We start from the raw sequence: 19,287 nt of genomic DNA, 5'->3' as shown, positions 1-19,287 counted from the left end.
ATGTCTCCAACAACCTTCCCTACTGTCTCCTGTCTGTCTCCAACAACCTTCCCTACTGTCTCCTGTCTGTCTCAAACAACCTTCCCTACTGTCTCCTGTCTGTCTCCAACAACCTTCCCTACTGTCTCTTGACTGTCTCCAACAACCTTCCCTACTGTCTCCTGTCTGTCTCCAACAACCTTCCCTACTGTCTCTTGACTGTCTCCAACAACCTTCCCTACTGTCTCCAACAACCTTCCCTACTGTCTCCTGTCTGTCTCCAAAACCTTCCCTACTGTCTCCTGACTGTCTCAAACAACCTTCCCTACTGTCTCCTGTATGTCTCCAACAACCTTCCCTACTGTCTCCTGTCTCTGTCTCCAACAACCTGCCCTACTGTCTCCTGTATGTCTCAAACAACCTTCCCTACTGTCTCCTGTATGTCTCCAACAACCTTCCCTACTCTCTCCTGTCTGTCTCAAACAATTTTCCCTACTGTCTCCTGACTGTCTCCAACAACCTTCCCTACTGTCTCCTGACTGTCTCCAACAACCTTCCCTACTGTCTCCTGTCTGTCTCCAACAACCTTCCCTACTGTCTCCTGACTGTCTCCAACAACCTTCCCTACTGTCTCCTGTCTGTCTCCAAAACCTTCCCTACTGTCTCCTGTCTGTCTCCAACAACCTGCCCTACTGTCTCCTGTCTGTCTCAAACAACCTTCTCTACTGTCTCCTGTATGTCTCCAAAAACCTTCCCTACCGTCTCCTCTCTGTCTCCAACAACCTTCCCTACTGTCTCCTGTATGTCTCCAACAACCTTCCCTAATGTCTCCTGTCTGTCTCCAACAACCTTCCCTACGGTCTCCTGTCTGTCTCAAACAACCTTCCCTACTGTCTCCTGTCTGTCTCCAACAACCTTCCCTACTGTCTCTTGACTGTCTCCAACAACCTTCCCTACTGTCTCTTGACTGTCTCCAACAACCTTCCCTACTGTCTCCAACAACCTTCCCTACTGTCTCCTGTCTGTCTCCAAAAACCTTCCCTACTGTCTCCTGACTGTCTCAAACAACCTTCCCTACTGTCTCCTGTATGTCTCCAACAACCTTCCCTACTGTCTCCTGTCTCTGTCTCCAACAACCTGCCCTACTGTCTCCTGTATGTCTCAAACAACCTTCCCTACTGTCTCCTGTATGTCTCCAACAACCTTCCCTACTGTCTCCTCTCTGTCTCCAACAACCTTCCCTACTCTCTCCTGTCTGTCTCAAACAACTTTCCCTACTGTCTCCTGACTGTCTCCAACAACCTTCCCTACTGTCTCCTGACTGTCTCCAACAACCTTCCCTACTGTCTCCTGTCTGTCTCCAACAACCTTCCCTACTGTCTCCTGTCTGTCTCCAACAACCTTCCCTACTGGCTCCTGTCTGTCTCCAACAACCTTCCCTACTGTCTCCTGACTGTCTCCAACAACCTTCCCTACTGTCTCCTCTCTGTCTCAAACAACCTTCCCTACTGGCTCCTGTCTGTCTCCAACAACCTTCCCTACTGTCTCCTGACTGTCTCCAACAACCTTCCCTACTGTCTCCTGTCTGCCTCCAACAACCTTCCCTACTGTCTCCTGACTGTCTCCAACAACCTTCCCTACTGTCTCCTGTCTGTCTCCAACAACCTTCCCTACTGTCTCCTGTCTGTCTCCAACAACCTTCCCTACTGTCTCCTCCCTGTCTCAAACAATCTTCCCTACTGTCTCCTGTCTGTCTCCAAAAACCTTCCCTACTGTCTCCTCTCTGTCTCAAACAACCTTCCCTACTGGCTCCTGTCTGTCTCCAACAACCTTCCCTACTGTCTCCTGTCTGCCTCCAACAACCTTCCCTACTGTCTCCTGACTGTCTCCAACAACCTTCCCTACTCTCCCTAATATCATCATCTCCAACCAGTTAAGCTTAGTAGTAACTTAATCTAAGGTTGATTGTTACTGACTGTGGCCTCCTCTCTCTGTGCTACAGATGACCTTCCATACTGTCCTAAAGGAATCACTTCCAAAGTGTTCCGTTTCAACATCTCAGTGATGGAGAGGAATTCCACCAACCTGTTCCGAGCCGAGTTCCGAGCTCTGAGGGTTCCAAACTCTGCTGCCAACAGGAACGAACAGAGGGTGGAGCTCTACCAGGTGTGTAAAGGTACCCTTCCGCCCCTCCATGTCCTTCAGAGAGCTTCAACTCAACCTGACAGCGTTAACAGTCTTACCCCCCTAGTTTCATTTCTAGGCGGGAGGGGGGGGGGGGCAAAGCAACTTCCAGGTCCTACGGCATCAACATTGGGCACCCTATTCCTTCATTCTGTATCATTTAGCCTTTATTTAACTAGGCAAGTCAGTTAAGAACACATTCTTATTTACAATGACGGTCTACACCGGCAAAAACCGGACGACTCTGGGCCAATTGTGCGCCGCCCTATGGGACTCCCAATCACAGCCGGGTTGTGATACAGCCTGGATTTGAACCAGGGTGTCTGTAGTGACGCCTTTAGCACTGAGATGCTGTGTCTTAGACCGCTGCGCCACTCGGGAGCCCTGACCCTTGACCATATCCCTATGGGTCCTGAGGTAGTGCACTGTAAAGGGAGTAGGGTTCCGTTTGGAACGCAGCCATTGTCAATTACTACCAATTGAAGTCAATCACTTTAGGTAGGGGGGGGGGGGGGGGGGTGCCTGGTAGAGGAAACACAGTACATACCTCCATCACTCAGACATTCAAATCTACAGCCTTTGTTGTTACATGATCTGTAGTAGACTTGAACCAGAAATGTGGCAGGTTTCAGTTCACTTAGATAGGTTTACCATACGAACACAGACATGAAATCTAGTCGCTTATTATTCCACAAGACCCATTTCTCAAACTTCCCAGTTCCAACTGAGGAAGGGCAAGAGAGCCTCAGCCAGTAAAAGCCAGCTGTGGTTTGGTGGTGGGTAGCCAGCCGCCAGCCGCCAGACCCTAACTCCAGCTCCCGTCAGGCCTGGAGAATGTGTGCAGGCTCTGGGCAGGGTAACTCTGGTGTGTCCTGGAGAATGTGTGCAGGCTCTGGGCAGGGTAACTCTGGTGTGTCCTGGAGAATGTGTGCAGGCTCTGGGCAGGGTAACTCTGGTGTGTCCTGGATAATGTGTGCAGGCTCTGGGCAGGGTAACTCTGGTGTGTCCTGGAGAATGTGTGCAGGCTCTGGGCAGGGTAACTCTGGTGTGTTCTGGAGAATGTGTGCAGGGTCTGGGCAGGGTAACTCTGGTGTGTCCTGGAGAATGTGTGCAGGCTCTGGGCAGGGTAACTCTGGTGTGTCCTGGAGAATGTGTGGGTAACTCTGGTGTGTCCTGGAGAATGTGTGCAGGCTCTGGGCAGGGTAACTCTGGTGTGTCCTGGAGAATGTGTGCAGGCTCTGGGCAGGGTAACTCTGGTGTGTCCTGGAGAATGTGTGCAGGGTCTGGCTCTGGGCAGGGTAACTCTGGTGTGTCCTGGAGAATGTGTGCAGGCTCTGGGCAGGGTAACTCTGGTGTGTCCTGGAGAATGTGTGCAGGGTCTGGGCAGGGTAACTCTGGTGTGTCCTGGAGAATGTGTGCAGGGTCTGGGCAGGGTAACTCTGGTGTGTTCTGGAGAATGTGTGCAGGCTCTGGAGGGTAATGTGTGTCCTGGAGAATGTGTGCAGGCTCTGGGCAGGGTAACTCTGGTGTGTCCTGGAGAATGTGTGCAGGGTCTGGCTCTGGGCAGGGTAACTCTGGTGTGTCCTGGAGAATGTGTGCAGGGTCTGGGCAGGGTAACTCTGGTGTGTCCTGGATAATGTGTGCAGGGTCTGGGCAGGGTAACTCTGGTGTGTCCTGGAGAATGTGTGCAGGGTCTGGGCAGGGTAACTCTGGTGTGTCCTGGAGAATGTGTGCGGGGTCTGGGCAGGGTAACTCTGGTGTGTCCTGGAGAATGTGTGCAGGCTCTGGGCAGGGTAACTCTGGTGTGTCCTGGAGAATGTGTTCAGGGCTTTAGGCAGTATACTGTCAGCAGACCAGCACCACACATGAGTTAAATTAGTAGTCGTTCCCTTTCAAATAACGTGAGAGTTTCATTGAGCCTGTATGGATGCCGATTCACTTTTTTAATTGAAAACTGAATTGACCTCAAACCTTCCACAATCATCAGTCTCAAAAGTGTTTGCTCCAGAATCTATGGCATTTGGTGCCATAAAGCAGGGGTATTAACATCTAACCACGGAGGGCCAGACTACTGCTGGTTCTCTGTTCTACCTGATCGTTAATTACACCCACCTGCTGTCCCAGGTCTAAATCAGACCCTGATTAGAGGGGGAATCACCCACCTGATGTCCCAGGTCTAAATCAGACCCTGATTAGAGGGGAATCACCCACCTGGTGTCCCAGGTCTAAATCAGTCCCTGATTAGAGGGGAATCACCCACCTGGTGTCCCAGGTCTAAATCAGTCCCTGATTAGAGGGGAATCACCCACCTGGTGTCCCAGGTCTAAATCAGTCCCTGATTAGAGGGGAATCACCCACCTGGTGTCCCAGGTCTAAATCAGTCCCTGATTAAAGGGGAATCACCCACCTGGTGTCCCAGGTCTAAAATCAGTCACTGATTAGAGGGGAAATCACCCACCTGGTGACCCAGGTCCAAATCAGTCCCTGATTAGAGGGGAATCACCCACCTGGTGTCCCAGGTCTAAATCAGACCCTGGTAGGAGGGGAATCACCACCTGGTGTCCCAGGTCCTGGTCCCTGATTAGTCACCTACCTGGTGTCCCAGGTCTAAATCAGTCCCTGATTAGAGGGGAATCACCCACCTGGTGTCCCAGGTCTAAACCAGTCCCTGATTAGAGGGGAATCACCCACCTGCTGTCCCAGGTCTAAATCAGACCCTGATTAGAGGGGAATCACACACCTGGTGTCCCAGGTCTAAATCAGTCCCTGATTAGAGGGGAATCACCCACCTGATGTCCCAGGTCTAAATCAGACCCTGATTAGAGGGGAATCACCCACCTGGTGTCCCAGGTCTAAATCAGTCCCTGATTAGAGGGGAATCACCCACCTGGTGTCCCAGGTCTAAACCAGTCCCTGATTAGAGGGGAATCACCCACCTGGTGTCCCAGGTCTAAATCAGACCCTGATTAGAGGGGAATCACCCACCTGGTGTCCCAGGTCTAAATCAGACCCTGATTAGAGGGGAATCACCCACCTGGTGTCCCAGGTCTAAACCAGTCCCTGATTAGAGGGGAATCACCCACCTGGTGTCCCAGGTCTAAATCAGAACCTGATTGAACGAGTTCCAGGTATAAAGATGATCCTTTTTCAGTAGCGAATGCTTCTCACATTCTCCAGTCTTCTGATAAATAGAGACTGCTGTCTCCTCACGTTCCAACAGCACCTGTTACATGTCTACATCAGTGTCGTGGATCATTGTATTGTTCATATGCAATAACTCCGCCCCCAACCTTGGTTTTCAGATCCTGAGGCCAGATGAGCACATAGCTAAACAACGCTACATCGGAGCCAAGAACGTGCTGACCAAGGGAACGCCCGAATGGGTCTCCTTCGACGTGACAGAGACGGTACAGGAGTGGCTGATGTACAGAGGTGAGCTGATCCCACTTGATTCATTGGTTCGTTGTTCTACTGTCTTTCACGGGAAAATGATTTACACCGTTACGAGTTTTGTATAGACTCCAGTGACATACTAACTCAAGAACATCAACAGCAACATCAACAACAACATCAACATCAACAACATCAACAACAACAACATCAAACAAAAGAAAACAATCCAAAATAAACACCACAAGCGTTAATTTTTCCCGTTTTTGAGTTGGTGTGTGAAGATGACCTCATCTTCCCCATGATGCCTCTCTCCTTGTCAGAGACCAACCTGGGTCTGGAGATCAGCGTACACTGCCCGTGCCACACCTTCAACCCCAACGGTGACATCATCGACAATGTGAACGAGGTGCTGGAGGTCAAGTTCAAAGGTCAGTAAAGGCATAACATTCTCTTCTTCGTGGGGTCTTTTCAAACCGGGGAAAACCTCAAGTCCTATTTTTTTTTTTTTTTGTCACCAACCAATAACTGGCAATGTACTGCTAGGCAATGTACTGCTAGGCAATGTACTGCTAGGCAATGTACTGCTAGGCAATGTACTGCTAGGCAATGTACTGCTAGGCAATGTACTGCTGGGCAATGTACTGCTAGGCAATGTACTGCTAGGCAATGTACTGCTAGGCAATGTACTGCTAGGCAATGTACTGCTAGGCAATGTACTGCTAGGCAATGTACTGCTGGGCAATGTACTGCTAGGCAATGTACTGCTAGGCAATGTACTGCTAGGCAATGTACTGCTAGGCAATGTACTGCTAGGCAATGTACTGCTGGGCATTGTACTGCTAGGCAATGTACTGCTAGGCAATGTACTGCTGGGCATTGTACTGCTAGGCAATGTACTGCTAGGCAATGTACTGCTAGGCAATGTACTGCTAGGCAATGTACTGCTAGGCAATGTACTGCTAGGCAATGTACTGCTGGGCAATGTACTGCTAGGCAATGTACTGCTGGGCAATGTACTGCTGGGCAATGTACTGCTGGGCAATGTACTGCTAGGCAATGTACTGCTGGGCAATGTACTGCTAGGCAATGTACTGCTGGGCAATGTACTGCTGGGCAATGTACTGCTAGGCAATGTACTGCTGGCAATGTACTGCTAGGCAATGTACTGCTGGGCAATGTACTGCTAGGCAATGTACTGCTAGGCAATGTACTGCTGGGCAATGTACTGCTAGGCAATGTACTGCTAGGCAATGTACTGCTAGGCAATGTACTGCTGGGCAATGTACTGCTGGGCAATGTACTGCTGGGCAATGTACTGCTGGGCAATGTACTGCTGGGCAATGTACTGCTGGGCAATGTACTGCTGGGCAATGTACTGGCAATGTACTGGGCAATGTACTGCTGGCAATGTACTGCTAAATGTACTGCTGGGCAATGTACTGCTGGGCAATGTACTGCTAGGCAATGTACTGCTAGGCAATGTACTGCTAGGCAATGTACTGCTAGGCAATGTACTGCTAGGGCAATGTACTGCTAGGCAATGTACTGCTAGGCAATGTACTGCTAGGCAATGTACTGCTAGGCAATGTACTGCTGGCAATGTACTGCTAGGCAATGTACTGCTGGGCAATGTACTGCTAGGCAATGTACTGCTGGGCAATGTACTGCTGGGCAATGTACTGCTAGGCAATGTACTGCTGGGCAATGTACTGCTAGGCAATGTACTGCTAGGCAATGTACTGCTAGGCAATGTACTGCTAGGCAATGTACTGCTAGGCAATGTACTGCTAGGCAATGGCAATGTACTGCTAGGCAATGTACTGCTAGGCAATGTACTGCTGGGCAATGTACTGCTAGGCAATGTACTGCTAGGCAATGTACTGCTAGGCAATGTACTGCTAGGCAATGTACTGCTAGGCAATGTACTGCTGGGCAATGTACTGCTGGGCAATGTACTGCTGGGCAATGTACTGCTGGGCAATGTACTGCTGGGCAATGTACTGCTAGGCTGCTAGGCAATGTACTGCTAGGCAATGTACTGCTGGGCAATGTACTGCTGGGCAATGTACTGCTGGGCAATGTACTGCTGGGCAATGTACTGCTGGGCAATGTACTGCTGGGCAATGTACTGCTAGGCAATGTACTGCTGGCAATGTACTGCTGGGCAATGTACTGCTAGGCAATGTACTGCTAGGCAATGTACTGCTGGGCAATGTACTGCTGGGCAATGTACTGCTGGGCAATGTACTGCTGGGCAATGTACTGCTGGGCAATGTACTGCTGGGCAATGTACTGCTGGGCAATGTACTGCTGGGCAATGTACTGCTGGGCAATGTACTGCTAGGCAATGTACTGCTAGGCAATGTACTGCTAGGCAATGTACTGCTGGGCAATGTACTGCTAGGCAATGTACTGCTAGGCAATGTACTGCTAGGCAATGTACTGCTAGGCAATGTACTGCTGGGCAATGTACTGCTGGGCAATGTACTGCTACTACTGCTAGGCAATGTACTGCTAGGCAATGTACTGCTAGGCAATGTACTGCTGGGCAATGTACTGCTAATGGCAATGTACTGCTGGGCAATGTACTGGGCTGGGCAATGTACTGCTAGGCAATGTACTGCTGGGCAATGTACTGCTAGGCAATGTACTGCTGGGCAATGTACTGCTAGGCAATGTACTGCTAGGCAATGTACTGCTAGGGCAATGTACTGCTAGGCAATGTACTGCTGGGCAATGTACTGCTAGGCAATGTACTGCTAGGCAATGTACTGCTGGGCAATGTACTGCTAGGCAATGTACTGCTAGGCAATGTACTGCTAGGCAATGTATTGCTGGGCAATGTACTGCTAGGCAATGTACTGCTGGGCATTGTACTGCTGGGCAATGTACTGCTGGGCAATGTACTGCTGGGCAATGTACTGCTGGGCATTGTACTGCTAGGCAATGTACTGCTGGGCAATGTACTGCTGGCAATGTACTGCTAGGCAATGTACTGCTGGGCAATGTACTGCTAGGCAATGTACTGCTGGGCAATGTACTGCTGGGCAATGTACTGCTAGGCAATGTACTGCTGGGCAATGTACTGCTAGGCAATGTACTGCTAGGCAATGTACTGCTGGGCAATGTACTGCTAGGCAATGTACTGCTAGGCAATGTACTGCTGGGCAATGTATTGCTGGGCAATGTACTGCTGGGCAATATACTGCTAGGCAATGTACTGCTAGGCAATGTACTGCTGGGCAATGTACTGCTAGGCAATGTACTGCTAGGCAATGTACTGCTGGGCAATGTACTGCTAGGCAATGTACTGCTAGGCAATGTACTGCTGGGCAATGTACTGCTGGGCAATGTACTGCTAGGCAATGTACTGCTAGGCAATGTACTGCTGGGCAATGTACTGCTAGGCAATGTACTGCTGGGCAATGTACTGCTGGGCAATGTACTGCTGGGCAATGTACTGCTAGGCAATGTACTGCTAGGCAATGTACTGCTAGGCAATGTACTGCTGGGCAATGTACTGCTGGGCAATGTACTGCTGGGCAATGTACTGCTGGGCATTGTACTGCTGGGCAATGTACTGCTGGGCAATGTACTGCTGGGCAATGTACTGCTGGGCATTGTACTGCTGGGCAATGTACTGCTGGGCAATGTACTGCTGGGCATTGTACTGCTGGGCATTGTACTGCTGGGCAATGTACTGCTGGGCATTGTACTGCTAGGCAATGTACTGCTGGGCATTGTACTGCTAGGCAATGTACTGCTAGGCAATGTACTGCTAGGCAATGTACTGCTGGGCAATGTACTGCTGGGCAATGTACTGCTAGGCAATGTACTGCTGGGCAATGTACTGCTAGGCAATGTACTGCTAAGCAATGTACTGCTGGACAATGTACTGCTGGACAATGTACTGCTAGGCAATGTACTGCTAGGCAATGTTCTGCTAGGCAATGTACTGCTGGGCAATGTACTGCTAGGCAATGTACTGCTAGGCAATGTACTGCTGGACAATGTACTGCTGGACAATGTACTGCTAGGCAATGTACTGCTAGGCAATGTACTGCTAGGCAATGTACTGCTAGGCAATGTACTGCTGGGCATTGTTTAACATACTGAGAAGTAGCTTTCAGATCCGGATCGGTCTCCCTTAGACAACTGAACTATGAACTGTGAACTGTGAACTGTGAACTGTGAACTATGAACTGGCAATAAAAAGTGTAATTGCATTTTTTGTTGTTTTTAACATGATAAGTCACAACATAATTTACGAGCTTGCTCACAGAAGCAAAGGAACTGGGTTAATACTGTCTGACCTCTGACCTCTCTGCTGTAGGGGTAGAAGGGGAGTATGAGGAGCAGGGTCGTTGGGACCTGGGTTAGAGTCAGGGCACGGAACATAATACTGTCTGACCTCTGACCTCTCTGCCGTAGGGGTAGAAGGGGAGTATGAGGAGCAGGGTCGTTGGGACCTGGGTTAGAGTCAGGGCACGGAACATAATACTGTCTGACCTCTGACCTGCCGTAGGGGTAGAAGGGGAGTATGAGGAGCAGGGTCGTTGGGACCTGGGCAGGTTGAAGAAACAGAAGGAGCGGTCCCTGCCTCATCTCATCCTCATGATGATCCCTCCTCACCGTCTGGACCCACAGCCACGTAGACGCAAACGGGCCCTGGACACCAACTACTGCTTCTCGTAAGGACGCCCACCACTGAAACTGTTGTCACTTCTGTTTCCACCGATCGTCATGGAGATGTCTCAGTCCTGAAGGGCTCCTTTGAATTAGCAGGGTTTGTAAACCACACGTCAGCAAATACATGTCCACTGTAACATTAACAGTAGAAGAAGAAGAAGGTTAACCCCCCCCCCCCCTCTCCCCCATGTGTTCCACCTCAAACCATTCAACATGTGTTGGTTGATCAAGATGAGATAAACTTGAATATAAACTGGGTGGTTCGAATCCTGAGCGCTGATTGGCTGACAGCCGTGGTATATCAGACCGTATACCACGGGGTATGACAAAACATTTATTTCTACTGCTCTAATTACGTTGGTAGCCAGTTTATAATAGCAATAAGAGCACCTCGGGGGGAGTTTGTGGTATATGGCCAGTATACCACAGCTAATGGCTGTATCCAGGCACTCTGCGGTGCGTCGTGTCTAAGAACAGCCCTTAGTCATGGTACATTGGTCATACACCACGACCCCTCAGTAGCAGTAACTATCTGACTTGAACAAAAGGTTTTTGTGTTTAATAAGAAAATCCTTGAATTCAAACTGAAAAGTTATCAAAAGCTGAGATATTGTTGTATAAGTGAGTGATGAGTGATTCACCGTAGTTTGTTGTGCCCCCCCCCCCCCCCCAGCACTGTTGAGGAGAACTGCTGTGTACGTCGTCTCTACATCGACTTCCGTCGGGACCTGGACTGGAAGTGGATCCACGAGCCTAAAGGATACTTCGCTAACTACTGCTCTGGACCCTGCCCTTACCTGAGGAGCTCCGATACCACACACACACAGGTGAGGGCAGTCTGACACCACACACACATAGATGAGGGCAGTCTGACACCACACACACAGGTGAGGGCATTCTGACACCACACACACAGGTGAGGGCAGTCTGACATCACACACACATAGATGAGGGCAGTCTGACACCATACACACAAGTGAGGGCATTCTGACACCATACACACAGGTGAGGGCATTCTGACACCACATACACAGGTGAGGGCAGTCTGACATCACACACACAGGTGAGGGCAGTCTGACACCATACACATAGGTGAGGGCATTCTGACACCATACACACAGGTGAGGGCATTCTGACACCACACACACAGGTGAGGGCAGTCTGACATCACACACACATAGATGAGGGCATTCTGACACCACACACACAGATGAGGGCAGTCTGACATCACACACACATAGATGAGGGCAGTCTGACACCATACACACAGGTGAGGGCATTCTGACACCATACACAGGTGAGGGCATTCTGACACCACATACACAGGTGAGGGCAGTCTGACATCACACACACAGGTGAGGGCAGTCTGACACCATACACACAGGTGAGGGCATTCTGACACCATACACACAGGTGAGGGCATTCTGACACCACACACAGGTGAGGGCAGTCTGACATCACACACACATAGATGAGGGCAGTCTGACACCATACACACAGGTGAGGGCAGTCTGACACCATACACACAGGTGAGGGCATTCTGACACCACACACACAGGTGAGGGCAGTCCGACACCACACACACATAGATGAGGGCAGTCTGACACCATACACACAGGTGAGGGCATTCTGACACCATACACACAGGTGAGGGCATTCTGACACCATACACACAGGTGAGGGCATTCTGACACCACACACACACAGGTGAGGGCAGTCTGACACCACACACACATAGATGAGGGCAGTCTGACACCATACACACAGGTGAGGGCAGTCTGACACCACACACACAGGTGAGGGCAGTCTGACACCACACACACAGGTGAGGGCAGTCTGACACCACACACACACAGGTGAGGGCAGTCTGACACCACACACACACAGGTGAGGGCAGTCTGGCACCACACACACACACAGGTGAGGGCAGTCTGACACCACACACACAGGTGAGGGCAATCTGACACCACACACACAGGTTTAGGGCAATCTGACACCACACACACAGGTTTAGGGCAATCTGACACCACACACACAGGTGAGGGCAATCTGACACCACACACACAGGTGAGGGCAATCTGACACCACACACACAGGTGAGGGCAATCTGACACCACACACACAGGTGAGGGCAATCTGACACCACACACACAGGTGAGGGCAATCTGACACCACACACACAGGTTTAGGGCAATCTGACACCACACACACAGGTGAGGGCAATCTGACACCACACACACAGGTGAGGGCAATCTGACACCACACACACAGGTGAGGGCAATCTGACACCACACACACAGGTTTAGGGCAATCTGACACCACACACACAGGTGAGGGCATTCTGACACCACACACACAGGTGAGGGTAGTCTGACACCACACACACACAGGTGAGGGCAGACTGACACCACACACACAGGTTTAGGGCAATCTGACACCACACACACAGGTGAGGGCAATCTGACACCACATACAGAGGTGAGGGCAATCTGACACCACACACACAGGTGAGGACAATCTGACACCACACACACAGGTGAGGGCAATCTGACACCACACACACAGGTGAGGGCAGTCTGACACCACACACACATAGATGAGGGCAGTCTGACACCACACACACAGGTGAGGGCATTCTGACACCACACACACAGGTGAGGGCAGTCTGACATCACACACACATAGATGAGGGCAGTCTGACACCATACACACAGGTGAGGGCATTCTGACACCATACACACAGGTGAGGGCATTCTGACACCACATACACAGGTGAGGGCAGTCTGACATCACACACACAGGTGAGGGCAGTCTGACACCATACACACAGGTGAGGGCATTCTGACACCATACACACAGGTGAGGGCAGTCTGACACCACACACACAGGTGAGGGCAGTCTGACACCACACACACATAGATGAGGGCAGTCTGACACCATACACACAGGTGAGGGCAGTCTGACACCACACACACAGGTGAGGGCAGTCTGACACCACACACACAGGTGAGGGCAGTCTGACACCACACACACACAGGTGAGGGCAGTCTGACACCACACACACACAGGTGAGGGCAGTCTGACACCACACACACAGGTGAGGGCAGTCTGACACCACACACACAGGTTTAGGGCAATCTGACACCACACACACAGGTTTAGGGCAATCTGACACCACACACACAGGTTTAGGGCAATCTGACACCACACACACAGGTGAGGGCAATCTGACACCACACACACAGGTGAGGGCAATCTGACACCACACACACAGGTGAGGGCAATCTGACACCACACACACAGGTGAGGGCAATCTGACACCACACACACAGGTGAGGGCAATCTGACACCACACACACAGGTTTAGGGCAATCTGACACCACACACACAGGTGAGGGCAATCTGACACCACACACACAGGTGAGGGCAATCTGACACCACACACACAGGTGAGGGCAATCTGACACCACACACACAGGTGAGGGCAATCTGACACCACACACAGGTTTAGGGCAATCTGACACCACACACACAGGTGAGGGCATTCTGACACCACACACACAGGTGAGGGTAGTCTGACACCACACACACAGGTGAGGGCAATCTGACACCACACACACAGGTTTAGGGCAATCTGACACCACACACACAGGTTTAGGGCAATCTGACACCACATACAGAGGTGAGGGCAATCTGACACCACACACACAGGTGAGGGCAATCTGACACCACACACACAGGTGAGGGCAATCTGACACCACACACACAGGTGAGGGCAGGTTATTTGCACCATGGCCAGAAGCAGAAGTCCCTCTGCTGCTCAGTAGTTACTGATAAATTATATCCCGCGATATGATCAATAACACCATGCACAGAAATCAATAAAAACTCAAATTCTGATCGACCAAGACCGCTTATTAGGGCTCATGTATTTACTTGTGTTTATTTCTGTAGTGGGACAGGACAGTTGAATCAACATTCAAACTTCCACATCAGAAACACCTAAATATCTATTTCCTGTCTCTCCGTAGCTGCTGAGCCTGTATAACACTCTGAACCCAGAGGCTTCAGCTTCTCCCTGCTGCGTTCCCCAGGACCTGGAGCCTCTTACCATTCTCTACTACTCTGGACGTACCCCTAAAGTAGAGCAGCTGTCCAACATGATCGTCAAATCCTGCAAATGCAGCTGAAGAGGTTCGGGAGTAGGCCCGAAGCCTGGGAGTAGGGTGGTGGGGTTGTCCCACGGAAGGTGTCCTGTATTGGGGCACTAGAGCCAGCCAGCCTGCCTAGCTGTAGAAAACTACCACCATCCATGTTATTTTGTATTCGGACTATGTTGCCTGCCACGTGGCTCTTAACACCACTTGAACTGAAGGACCCTATCCTCGTGTGAGGAGGACATAGTATGTTAGACTTTGCGATTCTAACTTCTAATCTTCATCATCGTTTTTTTTTTAGAGAGAGAGAGAGAGACGTCAAATCGTTTCATTTTGACATGTTTAACAAACTGGGTTTCCTTCACCTTCCTACAAACAGTGGGCATTATTCATAACACACAAAGGAGAAAGGACAGACTAGCTGCCGTATCCAAAGACAGCTAGAGGGAAAGGAGAAAGGACAAACTATGAGACGGAGAGAGAAGAGAGAGAGAGAGAGTAGAGAGAATGCCTGCAGGGTTTGCAATGGAAAGTAAAGTGAGCAGAAGAGATAGAAGCCAAGATTATTATTATTTTTATTATTATTTTTTTGTCCAACCAAAAAAGCAGCGACCATTTTTTTTTTTGTCTTCGAATGCAAACGGAGCGGAGGGAGGGAGGAAGGACCTTTACAGATGGAGAATGATATTATTCTGTGGCTATTAGCCATTTAGCACTCTTCCAAAACACCCACCGCGACTCCCTTTGAAGACTTTCTTGACATGTTTGAATTTAAAAATATTTAAAAAAAATCGGACCCAAACACAATGTGCTAGAAAATAATATTGATCTGTAAAACTCTGTATGTACAAATGTTTCTTCTTCTTCTTTTTTTCTTCTTCTTCTTCTCCTTCTTCTTCTCCTTCTTCTTCTCCTTCTTCTCCTCCTTTTTCTTCTTCTCCTTCTTCTTCCTCTTCTTCTCCTCCTTCTTTTTCTTCTTCTTCTTCCTCTTCTTCTCCTCCTTCTTTTTCTTCTTCTTCTTCCTCTTCTTCTCCTTCTTCTTCTTCTCCTTCTTCTTCTTCTTCTCCTTCTTCTCCTCCTCCTCCTCTTCTTCTTCTTCTCCTCCTTCTTCTCCTTCTTCTTCTCCTCCTCTTCTTCTTCTTCTCCTTCTTCTCCTTCTTCTTCTCCTTCTTCTTCTCCTTCTTCTCCTCCTCTTCTTCTTCTTCTCCTTCTCCTTCTTCTTCTTCTTCTCCTTCTCCTCTCCTCTTCTTCTTCTTTCTTCTCCTCCTCTTCTTCTTCTCCTTCTTCTTCTCTCTTCTTCTCCTTCTCCTCCTCTTCTTCTTCTTCTCTCTTCTTCTTCTCTCTTCTTCTCCTCTTCTTCTCCTTCTTCTTCTCTCTTCTTCTCCTTCTCCTCCTCTTCTTCTTCTTCTCCTTCTTCTCCTCCTCTTCTTCTTCTTCTCCTCCTTCTTCTCCTTCTTCTTCTTCTTCTTCTCCTTCTCCTCTTCTTCTTCTCCTTCTTCTTCTCTCTCTTCTCTTCTCCTCTCTCTTCTTCTTCTTCTCCTTCTTCTTCTTCTTCTTCTCCTCTCTTCTTCTTCTTCTCTCTTCTTCTTCTTCTTCTTCTTCTTCTTCTTCTCCTCTTCTTCTTCTTCTCCTTCTTCTTCTCTCTTCTTCTTCTTCTTCTCTCTTCTTTTTTCTTCTTTTTTTTCTTCTTGAAATTGGCAGATGTTCTCTGTTATGCAGCGTGTTGTCATACAGTGATTGATTGATGGTTGCTGTATCTGTCTAATCCCTTTGATATTAAACTGTTAAACTCGTCACATGGTTCTACTGATGATTTAGAGGACCCACTACGTAGTCATGCTGGAACAGCTTTAAACCAGTTGTTTTGCTTATTCGAGAAGATGAAAAAAGGCGAAATCCGGTCATGATTACTGGCACCGTCGAAACATCTTCTGTTTTGCTGCTCTTGACATTGCAAAGCCAAAAAGCATTCGAGTCCATCTCCCTTGTACCAAAGCCACAACAACACAAGAAATCAGAAGCCGTGTTTGGGTTTGTTAAAATGCCTCGAGGTCACCACCCACAATGCATCAGTCACATAGATAGAGGGCTCTAGTGCCCCAAAAATCCCATTTTAACATGGGAAGCACAATTGACGACTTTCACTGTCTTAAGGCACTGCAACTCAGTGTTAGGGGCATCACTACAGACCTGGTTTGATTCCAGGCTGTATCACAACCGGGCCATGATTGGGAGTCCGATAGGGCGGCGCACAATTAGACCAGCATCGTCTGGGTTAGGGCTTGGCCGGGGTAGGCCGTCATTTTAAATGAGAATTTGTTCTTAACTGACTTGCTTAGTTAAATAAAGGTAAAAAATAAAATAAAACCATTGTAAAGTAAACAACTGGGCGGGACTTCCTGTGCGTTAAAGATGGTTGGGATAATTCCATCCAGGTTGTCAGAAGCAATCAGTTGTAGAAGAAGAGCATGGACTACTTCAAAATGGAGATGGCCCTCAAATGGCACTGCCCATGCGCTCACATAATGGGACAGATACAATGTTGCGTATCTCTAACTATCTCTACGAGAAGAGAGATAGGTTAGAGAGATAGCCGCTTCCTGGTAACCTCACCCTGCCCTTCTACAGTCTCTAACCCATCATCCTTTGCTCATAACAGCTGACAAGGGCCTTTTATTAAATAGATTTGCTCACCTCCTGCGTCCTCCTTTGCCTCTTTGGGTGGATCCCACAATAAACTACATTCACAGGGGTGGATCCCACAATAAACTACATTCACAGGGGTGGATCCCACAATAAACTACATTCACAGGGGTAGATCCCACAATAAACTACATTCACAGGGGTGGATCCCACAATAAACTACATTCATAGGAGTGGATCCCACAATAAACTACATTCACAGGGGTGGATCCCACAATAAACTACATTCACAGGGGTGGATCCCACAATAAACTACATTCACAGGGGTAGATCCCACAATAAACTACATTCACAGGGGTAGATCCCACAATAAACTACGTTCACAGGAGTGGATCCCACAATAAACTACATTCACAGGGGTAGATCCCACAATAAACTACATTCACAGGAGTGGATCCCACAATAAACTACATTCACAGGGGTGGATCCCAAAATAAACTACATTCATAGGGGTGGATCCCACAATAAACTACATTCACAAAATAAACTACGTTCACAGGAGTGGATCCCACAATAAACTACATTCAAATCCCAAAATAAACTACATTCACAGGGGTAGATCCCACAATAAACTACATTCACAGGGGTAGATCCCACAATAAACTACATTCACCCACAATAAACTACATTCATCCCACAATAAACTACATTCACAGGGGTGGATCCCACAATAAACTACATTCACAGGGGTGGATCCCACAATAAACTACATTCACAGGGGTAGATCCCACAATAAACTACATTCACAATAAACTACATTCATAGGGGTGGATCCCACAATAAACTACATTCACAGGGGTGGATCCCACAATAAACTACATTCACAGGGGTGGATCCCACAATAAACTACATTCACAGGGGTGGATCCCACAATAAACTACATTCACAGGGGTGGATCCCACAATAAACGAGTAAAGTGATCAAAACAGATGACAGTGCCTTCAGAAAGTATTCACCTGAATTGAAAATGAAAAGACACACAATACCTGAATATGTCAACGTGTAATTTTTACAAAATTAATCAAAAATGAAAAGCTGAAATGTCTTGAGTCAATAAGTATTCAACCCCTTTGTTTATGGCAAACCTAAAAGAAGTTCAGGAGTAAAAATGTGCTTAACAATTCACGTAATAAGTTGCACGGACTCTGTGCGTAACAATATTATTTAACATGATTTTTGAATGACCTCATCTCTGTACCCCAACACAATTATCAGTAAAGTCTCTCAGACGTGCGGTGAATCTCAAACACAGATTCAACCACCGAGACCAAAGACAGTTGCAGACGGACAGTAGAAAACTGAGAAAGGATCAACAACATTGAGGTAATTCCACCGTACTAATGTAATTGACAAGAGTGAAAAGAAGAAGGAAGTATATTCCAAAATATGCATCCTGTTTGCAACAACAACGCAACACTGAGAAGAAAAGAAATGTGGCAAAGCAATTCAACTTTTTAGTCCTGAATACAAAGTGTTGTGTTTGGGTCATATCCAATACAACACATTACTGAGTACCCCTCTCCATATGTTCGAGCATAGTGTTGGCTGCATCATGTTATGGGTATGCTTGTCATCCTTAAGGAGTAGGGAGTTTTTCATGATAAAAAAGAAATGGAATAGAGGTAAAATCCTAGAAGAAAACCTGGTTCAGTCTGCTTTCCACCAGACACTGGCAGATTAATTCACCTTTCAAAAGGACAATAACCTAAAACACAAGGCCAAATCTACACTGGAGTTGCTTACCAAGAAGACAGGGAATGTTCCTGAGAGGCCAAGTTACATTTTTTACCTATATCTACTTAAAAGATCTTTGGCAAGACTTGAAAATGGTTATCTAATAATGATAAACAACCAATTTGACAGAGCTTGAAGAATTTTGAAAAGAATAATGGGCTAATGTTGCACAATCCAGGTGTGGAAAGATCTTAGAGACTCACAGGTGTAATCGCTGAAAAAGGTGATTGATGTAAGGATGTGAGTACTTCTGATATTATTGTATTTAATTTTCAATAATTAGCTAGGAATTATTTTTAAATAAGACATGAGAATAGACATGTTTTACACAGCTCCTTCTATAGAATAGACATGTTTTACAGCTCCTTCTAGAGAATAGACATGTTTTACAGCTCCTTCTAGAGAATAGACATGTTTTACATCTCCTTCTAGAGAATAGACATGTTTT

At 48.1% G+C, this 19,287-nt stretch overlaps 1 protein-coding gene across 2 annotated transcripts in view; it reads left to right on the top strand.

Moving 5' to 3' along the window:
- LOC123991530 (transforming growth factor beta-3 proprotein-like) overlaps window positions 1–15,373 on the top strand; it is a 41,632-nt gene extending 26,259 nt beyond the window's left edge. For both annotated transcript variants that reach the window (XM_046293147.1, XM_046293149.1), the window contains 6 exons: window positions 1,982–2,145; window positions 5,466–5,595; window positions 5,877–5,984; window positions 10,082–10,247; window positions 10,919–11,072; window positions 14,277–15,373. In XM_046293147.1, the coding sequence (XP_046149103.1) occupies window positions 1,982–2,145; window positions 5,466–5,595; window positions 5,877–5,984; window positions 10,082–10,247; window positions 10,919–11,072; window positions 14,277–14,435 (881 nt within the window). In that variant the 3' untranslated portion in view covers window positions 14,436–15,373. The remainder of the gene's footprint in view (window positions 1–1,981; window positions 2,146–5,465; window positions 5,596–5,876; window positions 5,985–10,081; window positions 10,248–10,918; window positions 11,073–14,276) is intronic.
- Window positions 15,374–19,287: the final 3,914 nt, after the last annotated feature.

Source organism: Oncorhynchus gorbuscha, linkage group LG12, assembly GCF_021184085.1.
Source record: "Oncorhynchus gorbuscha isolate QuinsamMale2020 ecotype Even-year linkage group LG12, OgorEven_v1.0, whole genome shotgun sequence".
Lineage (NCBI taxonomy): Eukaryota > Metazoa > Chordata > Actinopteri > Salmoniformes > Salmonidae > Oncorhynchus > Oncorhynchus gorbuscha.
The sequence above is the reverse complement of the archived record's forward strand: the minus strand, read 5'-3'. Positions and strand labels throughout refer to the sequence as shown.